This window comes from Gopherus flavomarginatus, chromosome 5 (assembly GCF_025201925.1).
Source record: "Gopherus flavomarginatus isolate rGopFla2 chromosome 5, rGopFla2.mat.asm, whole genome shotgun sequence".
Classification (NCBI taxonomy): Eukaryota; Metazoa; Chordata; order Testudines; family Testudinidae; genus Gopherus; species Gopherus flavomarginatus.
The window spans coordinates 113,261,506-113,273,057 of record NC_066621.1 but is presented as its reverse complement, the minus strand read 5'-3'; the positions used below and the strand labels follow the sequence as shown (position 1 = coordinate 113,273,057).

The following is an 11,552-nucleotide window of genomic DNA, read 5'->3' as shown; positions in this document are numbered from 1 at the left end:
AGAAACTAACAAATTTATTTGAGCATAAGCTTTCGTGGGCTACAGCCCACTTCATCGGATGCTGTAGCCCACTAAAGCTTATGCTCAAATAAATTTGTTAGTCTCTAAGGTGCCACAAGTACTCCTTTTTGTGGATACACACTAACATGGCAGCTACTCTAAAAAGTCAAGATTGGTTTAAAAAATCTTACATTTTAAAAGTAATATATGGATTCTTTTTATTTGCTTTCTGGGCTTTTTTGTATGTTTGAGACTTTAGCGGTCACAATTTCAACCTTTACTCCATAATCATGAGGGCTAGAAACTTTTTCAAAATGAAAGTTGAGACTCTTATGTAAATTCCTGACTCTAAGATCTCTGACTTTAAGAAAAGCCAATATTGCAAAACTCATGACAAAAATCACAAGAGACAGAATCACACTGAATTATCTGAGCACCTCACAAGATTAATCAAAAAGGCTACTGTGACTCCAGTGTTTCTGCACCAATTTTGCTCAGTTCAGCCCACAGACCAGATGGGTATCAAACTACAGCACCTCCAACCAACCTCCTCTAAAAGGCAGATGTACTTGTTTGAGTGAGGAAAGGGAGAGGGACAGGGAATAAATACCCAACCAGAAGGAGTAAAAGAACAACAAAATCCCTTGCACTCAAAGCAAAGGAAAACAAACACAAAGGGTATGAAGAGGAGACAATATGGACAGAAGATAAAGAGGATAGATAAGGAAAATGTGCTCAGAGGGAATGCAGGATGCCCAGCATCCAATGCATTTTTGTGTGCAGAAAGAAAATGTATTGCACCAAGGTATGTAGAAGGCATTGCTCAAAGGCAATACATTTTGGATTTTTTTTTTTCACTTTAATAGAGAAAGGAAAGAGCAAGAAGTTTTAGAGATCACTGTAGTTTCTGCCATCGGTTTAAAAACACACCACCACGGCTTGTCTTAGCTTAATTAAAACAGAGCTTTAGACTTGCACAAATTGCAACAGTGTTATTACCCTTTCCTGATCCCAAACACATTTAGGTAACAACAGGAAAATAGTCGCTTACTTGGACTACAGTTGAGCTTTCCTCAGTCAGAAACCATTATAGCTTTAAGTTGCTCTACACTATGAACAAATTACTGCATTTTTAAAACTTAGCAGCTATGGTTGTAAATAAAATATGTTTTGATCCTGCTATGAAGGTGACAGTGAATTGTGTTCCAATACTATTGCCAAATTGTGACAAAACTCTTAAGTTGTGATATACACTCACAAACTAGCATCCCTGCAGTCTAATATTTTCTGAACACTGAAAAACTGCTGTGGTTCACATCTGACATGTTTAGAAATGATTCATCAAAAATTTCAGACAGTTTGGTCTCAGAAAAAACTCTTTCATATAAAAAACTACATCTCAAAATAATATTTTAAAATAATTTGTTTTTGTAATAAAATATGTTCGTCAAGTTCTCTTTTTTTAAAGAAGGAAATCTATTGACCTCAGAATAGAAGTTTGGGCTTTTATTTCTGGACAATATTTTTCCACAGCTGCATCATTATATCGCAAGACATTCGAAAGACTGATTCTCTATGTCAGTATCTAGGACAGAGGGAAATTCCCCACCATAAAGCCATGAACATAATCCTCTGTTGGCATTGGATTTTTCCTGCTGGGAATTATTATTATTTTATTTTGTAATTATATCATTAAAAGATCTGGGAAAGCTATGTTCCAATATCCATTTCCCTTTTAATATAATAGAACTAGGTGGAATATGTCTCTTTGGCAAAATGCTGCATGTTTGCATCTGCATTTTGGATCATGTATATTTCATGCATTTATAAAATTACTTTATTGAATTTATCACAAGAGAACAAAAAGTCTCTCTGTGCATTAAAATACACTGGCACTGTCCCCAATAGTAGGGGTTCTCAAACATCATTGCACCGCAACCCCCTTCTGACAACAAAAATTACTACACAACCCCCGGAGCGGGGAACCAAGGCCTGAGCCTGCCCAAGCCCCATCACCTCGAGTGCAGGGAGGCAAAGCTAAAGTCCGACAGCCCCAAGCTAGGGGGCCAAATCTGAAGCCCAAGGGCTTCAGCCCCAGGAAGGGGGCCTGTAACTTGAGCCCTGCCGCCTAGGGCTGAAACCCTCAGGCTTGGGCTTGGGCTCCATCCTGTCCCCAGCAAGTTTAAACCAGCCCTGGAGACCTCATTAAAACGGGTCATGATCCACAGTTTGAGAACCACTGCCCTATAGTAAGTGTGAGAACCACTCCATAGGCACACAGAGAAAAAAATATAAATACAGCAGTGCAAATATTGGAAATATATGGGGATAAAGGAGATAGCTTCCAGAATCTTTTTGTTCCTTTTGGAAATGCAGTTGGAAGGGGAAATGGAGAGAATTACTGAATATTGAGTCTAGTTGCCAAGCAGTTGTGGCAGTAGGTTATAAACTCAAGTATTTTGGATCAAAGATTCAATATCTCTTTCAGACCCATGATGGATAAAAAAACAAAAAGATACCCAATACCAAAGGGCATGAGAGGGTGGATGACAAACCCCATTCAGAGCGCATCTCCATCAGTTGCCTCAGCCCATGCAGTATGTTAAGAAACTTCACACCATGCTTTTATATCAAAATACCTGCCAAAAAATAAAATGAATTTTTTTAGTCCAGTCATCCTCATCTCTCTCAAAGTCTTATAACAATCACATGCTCTGCCACAGGAAATCAGAACTACACAGGAAGGCTGTCGTCTCTGGCTTTTTTAGTTAATATAGGGTACGTCTACACAGACCTGGGAGATGCAACTCCCATCTTGGGTAGATGTGCATGCACCACCTCGGCTCAAGCTAGCCAATGCCCCAGTAGCAGCCATCTCTATCCAAAGCGCACAGTTGAAAAATGTGGATCAATTCAAGTATCTGGGCAGTACCATCTCCACTGAGGGTTCCCTTGACAAGGAAATTGCCTTCAGAATTAGTAAAGCCAGCCAGGCCCTTGGCTGACTTTGAATAGAAGTCCTCAACCAGCACAACATCCATCTCTCTACCAAAAACTGAAGATCTATAGTGCAGTAGTTTTAACATCTCTCCTGTATGTTTGTGAGCCATGAACTCTCTATAGATGGCATATCAAATGAAGGTTCCATTGGGGCTGGGCATGAGTGGTTTGGGATGTGGGAGGGGCTCAGGGCTAGGGCAGAGGGTTGGGGTGCGCGGGTGAGGGCTGCAAGGTGGGGTCAGGGATGAGAGGTTCATGGTGCAGGAGGTGGCTCAGGGCTGGGGCAGAGGATTGGGGGGGCATGAGGGCTCTGGCTGGGAGTGCGGGCTCTGGAATGAGGCAGGGCTGGGGATAAGGAATTAGGGGTTCAGTCAGGCTGGGGGATGTGCGTGGGGGCACCAGGCAGGGCTGGAGAACACTCCAGGAAAGACACGCGGGGACAGCAGGTGGAGCTGGGGAATGCTCCAAGGGAGGCGCGTGGGGCGGCAGGTGGGGCTTGAGGAGAAACCTGGCCCTGAACGTTGATGGAGCTGGGCCCCCAGGCCCTGAATTTGCTGGAGCACGGGCACCACGGGCCCATATAACTCGCCACCCCGGTCGTCCATACAAGCACTTCAAAGACAGCCTGAAGAGCAGTCTGCAATAGGTTGACACTAATCCCAAACTTGAGCAAATGGCTCAAGACAGGACTCACTGGCGGTCTCTTACAAGATCAGCATGCATCAGTTTTGAGCGGGATTGACAGAATTGTTTCCAGGCTGCACACGAAAGGTGCCATAGAGCTGTATCTTCAAACATCATGGATACAGACTTCCTATGCTCATAGGGTATAGTGACTCTGTACTTCAGTCATATGCGTAGCCACAGAGGAGATTTGTGATAACATTGTCATCATTGGCAGCAATGAACTACCAGTCTCAGCTCAAGCTAGCACCTAAAAATAGCAGTGTAGCCACAGTGGCACAGGCAACAGCTTAGGCTAACCACTTAAAGTACAATGCCGCCTAACCCCTGTTCGTCAGGGGACTAGCCCAAGCAGCCATCTGTGTCCCTGCAGCCACACTGCTACTTTTAGGTGCTAGCATGTGTCTGTCCACCCACCCAGGGAATTACACTTCCCAGCTGCCATGTAGGCATACACTTAGTGCTAATGAATGATAAACGGACACTCCTGGAGATTGAAAATCTATTTAAAGAACAGTAGGATCAGTTCAAGCTTCCTCATGAGGCTTATACTGTCCTTCTAAAGTTTAGAATCTAAACAATGGAGACCTTCATCCTTCCTACATATAAAAACTTCTTAACAATAACTTCATACGAGTCCTGCGGTGGGGCAAGGAAGGGTGGGGCAAATGGGGGAAGGAGGTGGGGTGGGGTGTGATGGCAGGAAGAGGTAGTGGGGAAACAAAGAAGATGGGATAGGGCAGGGGGAGGTGGGAGGGAGATAGGGCAGGGGAATCTGGGAGTGAGAGGAGGAGGATGGGGGAGGTGACAGTGGGGAGAAGAAGAAGGAGGGGATGGGGCAGGGGACAGTGGGGAGGTGAAGAAGCAGTGGAGAAGGGGGATGGGATGGGGAAGAAAAGGGTACAGGGGAATGAGCGGGGTGGGGGGGGGAGCCTGGTATATGGCTTCTCCTTGGCAGCAGCAGCAGCGGGGGCTACTCTGTTAAGCAGGCCAACAGAACCCCCACTCCGATAAGCCTCACCTCCCCTGCACCTGGACCACCCTGATAAGCCCCCACACCCAGACTCCCACCCCACTGAGCCCCAACCAGTTGCACTCAGACCCCGCCCCACTAAGTCCCCCCAAACAATTGCCCCCACCGAGCCCCAACCACCTTCAACTGGACCCCATGCAGAGTCCCATTGCCTCTGCACCCAGAACCCTTCAATGAGCCCCTTGACTCCAGATCCCCCACTGAGCTACTCACACCCAGATTGCCCCACACAGAACCCTCTCACCCCCCCATGTGGATCCCCCCACACTAAGCCTCTCCACACTTGGATCCTGCTGGGTTGAACCTGCCTACCCACACCTAGTATGCATGGTGAAGAGGGGCAGGGACCCAGGGTGTTTCTGGGGCAGGCCTGGCCTGACCCTTGCACTGTGTCAGGGTCCAGTGCAGCTTCATTACCAAGTCCCTGTCCTGGGGGAGGAGGGGCTGCATGTGATCTCCTGTCTCCGTGCAGTCAGTGGCCTGGGCTCTCCACTGCCATGCTGGAGTCTCCACATTTATTTATTGACACATACAATTTGCAGAATTTTAAAATATTGTGCACAGAATTTTTATTTTTTTGGCACAGAATTCCCTCAGAAGTATACTACGTGGTACAACCCCAAAGCTTCCAGTAATCATTTTGTAAGAAAATTGTCTTTTGCTGGCAGATCATTTTATTTTGGTCCTTAGATTTAATTTCAGTTAAGTTCCTCTGATTTCCCTTTAAATATTCAGTAACAAATTGTGACATTTACTGGTATCTCCTAATTTATTATTTTAACATTAGTTTTTTGGAATCCCACCCATTCCAACCTGCTGGAAGTAGTCCAAGCATGGAGTTGTATTTGTTTATATGAGCTGTCACCTCCGAAAGTCAAAGTCATTATCCAGTCCCAAATAATCTCTATCGATAGATATCAAGTGAAGAGTTTGTGGCTTAGATGCTGTGACCGGGCTTCTAGTGGGGAACCAGCAACAGTCACTCAATGAGGGTGAACTGCAAAGATTGGGGCACTGTCCCCATAAAGGTGAGTCTAAATGGCTTAGTCCTTTGCAATAAAATGCTGAGGTTAGCCTCTCCTTTGGAACAGTAAGGCTTGGGGAAAAATAAGGCCAAATGAATCCACTGGCTGAGACTGAAATTTTTGACAACTTGCCTGTGCAAAGATATACCTTGTCTGTATAAAAAAATACATATGGTGGGTCTGTCATACAGTCCTGAATGTCACCAGCTCTCCTCGCTGATCTGACTGCAATTAAAAATGCATTTTTCAGAAAACAGGTTCAAATGGTGGGACCATCGGGGCAGATAAAGCCAAATTAAGCCCCCTACAAAAAGAACAGTTCTTTAATTGGAGGAAAAACTCTGACACGATCCCTTAGAAACTTCACAGTTGGGTGTGAAGAAACTGTATGCAGGTGATGTGCCAAAAAAGCAGCTAAGTAAATTCTGATCAAGCTAACAGAATCCCTTGTTCACACCCTACACACTATTGTAATAATCCATGTACAAAGTATGCCCTGTAAGGTATCATTTGAAGACTCATAATTTGCTGGTCAGTATCATGCTGATAAAACATGTATTTTCCCATGTTCCAAATCCCACAGCCCTGCTCAAACAGAAGTTGACAAATAGGTCTGTCCTAAACAAAGGAATGAGTGCTCTGCTTAATTTGCATTTAAGAAGTAAACAAAGTAATCAAGCAGGGAGCAAAAAAAGCTAAAAGAGGTGAGGAAAAAGCAGCAGGGAAAATCCTTCCTCATAGACTTTATGTCTCCTGGTGCATAGCTGGAAATGTTGTTCAAGAGAGGGACTGAAACTATAAAAAGGAGGTACAAACACCCCCCACCTATCGTATGCACACAAAGTGACAAAGGAACATTTGTTGGACTCTGGGGTAGGCTTTGGTCAGTAAGACTGCTGAAAGCATATAATGAGAAACTGTGCTTGAATCTGCTATAGTTTATGGAGTTGGGTATTAGTAAACATCTTATATTTATTTTTCTTGTAACTATTTCTGATCTTTATGCCTCATTATTTGTACTCACTTAAAATCTCTCTCTTTGTAGTTAATAAACTTGTTTTACTGTTTATCTAATCCAGTGTATTTAAATTGAAGTGTTTGAAAAACTATTTGAAATAATAAATTGGCATATTATTCTGCTAAAGTAACAACAGACTTAATATAACTTGCAGCGTCCAGGAGAGGGCTGGGCAGCACAGGACATACATTTCTGGTGGAAAATCTAAGACTGGTGAAGTGCAGTTAGACAACACCCTGCAGTATAACCACGGCTGCTGAAAGCCAGAGCGTTAGTGTGTATGGCAGGCTGCAGTTACACACAGACATTCAGGGTGTGGCTTGCATGCTGGAAAACTGTTTGTGAGTGGCCCAGGTGGGAACTACTTCATGTGGTAAGAAGCCTATCAGCTTTCTTATAATGCAAAACTTGACAGTGAATTTTTCTTCCACAAAGATTAATATTGCATTTGCATCTGACTTTCTCGTATAAGGATGGTAGATAGAAAAAAACAGGATTCAGAACTGTCAGACAAATAGTTAATAAATAATGATAATGGTTTACAACACTTTTTCTATAATTTATACCACTTTTGCTGTCTTCTAATTAACTCAAGTTTCTATGAGAGGCTATACAAAATTCAGCTGTGTCATATTATTGCCCACAGTGAAGTCCCTAATATGATCAATTTTTATTTAAAAAACAAACTACTATTTTAACTAAGAAAGAAGATTTTATATCTGTAGGGATTGATCCTGGCTGGCAAACCACCAGATAATTAATCCCTGCAACCCCCCGTTACCCCCCCTGATCATAAGACCAGGCAAGTACAGCACTACATGCCTGAGTAGTATGAAAAACATAGCACGTCACGCTTGCAAGCAGCGGGTGAGAAGCAGGGAGATAAGGGAGATCCTCCGCCAGTAAGAAACAAGTAAACAAGGCTGTGATTCATGCTGATTCATGCTGACAATGTAACAAGAAAGAATAAAAGGGCTGCCACGCCGGTTGACGGGGCGCCTTCCTGAGCAAACAAGCTGTCTGTGTCTGGTTCCTTCCCGCATCTATCTCTGGAAATTTAGAATCTAAAATTTATTAGGAGGATCTATGGACCATCCTAGTGCTTAATCCCTTCATCACCTCATCCCAATAAAATCTTAATAAATGGTGCTACAACAAATCTCTTATTTACTACAGGGCAAAATGAACTCTGACTTCAATGGAGTTACAGCAGGTATGAATTTGGTGAACTATGTTTACTGAACATTTCGTCAGCTGCAGGGTTCATATTTGGTGTATTAATTCCATGACTGTGCATGATCACTGGATTCTGCCTGTTAGCAACAGTAGCAAACAATTGTAGTTTTAGTTTGTAAAACTGCATTCTTTATTATTTCCGTTGAAGGCAAAGCCATTTTGTTGGCACTTCATAGGAATATCTTTCCACCAGCTGTTCATCATAGGGAATATGCCAAGTGTCACCAGTAGTCTGTACCACGGTGTCGTAAGTGAGAACAGGCTGTGGGTAAAGACAAGAAAAAAATGTTAAATTGATTTTGCTCAATGGAAAAAAAATAAAAATGTTGTAATGACTAGCAAACATTTCCTGTTGTTTCTCAGGAGTATCAGTGGAAAGCTGTTGGATGGTTTTGCAGAACAGCAAACACAAAATGCAGAGCATGTTAAAGTAAATAGATAGGTAGTCTGACTGCAAGCAACACTGGATATTTCTGTTCATAAACCTTGCACCCAACCCACCTAAGAAGTGTATATATCCCAGTTAATATAAATATACAAAATGTTAACAGAGTCCTAGTATTCTTCTCTAACTATATTCTGTTGAACTCAAAAAGCACCACCACAGGAATCTCTTTGTTGACTTCAAGATTTCTACTGTTTACTTGATCTTTTTCATTGGACCATGACTCATCTCAATATTTTTTCTCTACACAGAATCTTTCTGGTTTGTGTACCTTTAAATATCTGATCTTGATATGAAGACATCAAGAAATAGAAAAGGGGTCAGCAACCTTCGGCATGAGGCCCATCAGGGTAATCCGCTGGCGGGCTGCAAGACATTTTGTTTACATTGACTGTCTGAAGGCATGGCCACCCGCAGCTCCCAGTGGCCGTGGTTTGCTGTTCCTGGCCAATGGGAGCTGCAGAAAGCGGCGAACCGCGGCCACTGGGAGCTGCGGGGGGCCGTGCTTCCAGACGGTCAATGTAAAGAAAATGTCTCACGGCCTGCCAGCGTTATTACTCTGATGGGCCGCGTGCTGAAGGTTGCCAACCCCTGAGATAGAGAATCCACCAATTTCCTTAGTAGTTTGTTCCACTGGTTAATCAACCCTAACTGTTTAAAAATGTGCGCCTTATTTCTAAGTTGAATTGTTTGGTTTTAACTTCAGTCCTTGGTTCTAATTATGCCTATCTCTGCTAAATTAAAGAGCACTTCAGTAGTTGGTATTTTCTGTTCGTGAAGCTACTTACATACTGTAATCAAGTCACCTCTCTTCTTTTCATAAATTAAACAGATGAAGCTTTTTAATTCTCTCAATGAGAGGTATTTTCTCCAGCCCTTGAATTTGTTTTGTGGCTCTTTTCTGCATTCTCACCAATTTTTCAACATTCTTTTAAAACTGTAGACACCATAACTGTATGCAGTATTCTATTATTGGTCTCACCAAGAAACAGCAAGTTCACTTCCTCCAGCCAAAACTACGCATACTATGCTCAGTAGGTCATCACTCATTTAGCTGTATACCGATTGCATACCTGACTAATATAATGTATCTTTTTACTGCACCAATACTTATCTGTGAACCTATCTGTTTAGAACATTGCTGCACTAAATACCTGTATTCGTCTGTGAACATGTCTTTAAAAGGGAATAAAAAATGCATTCTATTTTGGGATTAAAAATATACACTTTACAGAAGAATTGAAGAGGGGAATGATCTGTTTTTATGCTTATAACAGATGCAAAAAAAGCAGAATTTGGAAGCCAGATATGAAGGGCTATAAGTGTATGTCTACACTGCAGTGTAAACCCAGTCTTGAGCCTAGGTTCAAGCCTAATTCCCCTTGTGTGTACATTGCAATTGCACTAATCCAGGGTCCCAGGACCCTGCAGGTCCGGAGCGTCCAAGCTCAAGGTGAGCTGGGAACCAGGATTCAAGCCCTATTGCTTTGCAGTGTAGACACCATTTGACTCAGGTCCCCGGAGTCAGCTGGAAGTATCCCACAATTCCACAGGACAAGCCCTCTCTATCCTAAGAATCTTCAATCCACTCTATTGAAAATGTAACCCACCCCCTTCTTTGCAAATGGCAGCAGCCGAGGTCACTGTTAACCCATTCTTTTCTGATCACTGGTCTGCAAGTATGCTATCAGAGAGCCTCCTGGGTTTGCAATGGAGAGCGAACCAATCAAGACTTTTGCAAAATGAGCTGCTTCCTGGCAATGTGCAGGGTGGGTAGTAAAGTTTTTCCACAGTACACCATGGTCCTAGGCCTAGAGTGGCAACATTTCAGGGGTGGGGGGCACTAGGGATTCTGGGATACAGTTTACTTTACTAGGGTTGACTTGGGTCTGCGCCCTGCAGTGTGGACACCAGAGCCCTATGCTTGAGCAAAGGTTAGAAAAGGGTTAAAATATAATGTAGACACTCAAGCCCATGAGTCCCTGTTATAACTATAAAGGGAAGGGAACAGCCCTCCTGTGTACAATACTATAAAATCCCTCATGGCCAGAGACTCCAAAATCCTTTTACCTGTAAAGGGTTAAGAAGCTCAGGGAACCTGGCTGACACCTGACCCAAAGGACCAATAAGGGGACAAGATACTTACAAATCTTGGTAGGGGGAAGTCTTTTGTTTGTGTTCCTTTTCGCTGAGAGGATTTTACCTCTGTTTGCTGTAACTTTGAACCTAAGGCTAGAGGGGGTTCCTCTGGGCTATATGAATCCGATTACCCTGTAAAGTACTTTCCATCCTGATTTTACAGAGATGATTTTTACCTTTCTTTCTTTAATTAAAAGCTTTGTTTTTAAGAACTTGATTGATTTTTCCTTGTTTTAAGATCCAAGAGGATTGGATCTGGGCTCACCAAGAATTGGTGGGGGAAAGGAGGTGGGATGGTTAAATTCTCCTTGTGTTAAGATTCAAGGGATTGGATAGGTGTTCACCAGGAACTTGGTGAAAAAGTCTCTCAAGGCTACCCAGGAGGGGAAGGCTTTGGGAGGAAAGGGGTGTTCCACACTGAGGAATCTGGATGGTGGCAGCAAAACCAGTTCTAAGCTGGTAGTTAAGCTTAGAAGTGTTTATGCAGTTCCCCACATCTGTACCCTAAAGCTCAGAGTGGGGGAGGAACCTTGACATGGTGGCAGAGCGGTGGGATCATTTTAAACCAAAAGCCAGTAGGATTTTTTTTCTCCTTTCTAGCTGCTTAGAAAGCACCCTGAAGGAAGAGGTGTTAAAGTTTTTTTAACAAGGGTCCTTGTTAAGAGAAGGCTTCAAGCTGTGAGCAAGTAGCCAGAAAAAGGAACATTTACAAGTTGAGAAAACAAACATAAGACTAACACGCCTTGCCTGGCTGTTACTTACAAGTTTGAAACATGAGAGATTGGTTCAGAAAGATTTGGAGAGCCTGGATTGATGTCTGGTCCCTCTTAGTCCCAAGAGCGAACAACCCCCAAAACAAAGAGCACAAACAAAAGACTTCCCCCTACCAAGATTTGAAAGTATCTTGTCCCCTTATTGGTCCTTTGGGTCAGGTGTCAGCCAGGTTTCCTGAGCTTCTTAACCCTTTACAGG

General features: G+C 43.2%; 1 protein-coding gene across 9 annotated transcripts in view; it reads right to left on the bottom strand.

The window, feature by feature from the left end:
- Positions 1-7,810: 7,810 nt before the first annotated feature.
- Positions 7,811-11,552, bottom strand: part of PRORP (protein only RNase P catalytic subunit) — an 87,601-nt gene continuing 83,859 nt past the window's right edge. For all 9 annotated transcript variants that reach the window (XM_050953896.1, XM_050953898.1, XM_050953893.1 and 6 more), the window contains one exon: positions 7,811-8,258. In XM_050953896.1, coding sequence (XP_050809853.1) covers positions 8,130-8,258 — 129 coding nt within the window. In that variant the 3' untranslated portion in view covers positions 7,811-8,129. The remainder of the gene's footprint in view (positions 8,259-11,552) is intronic.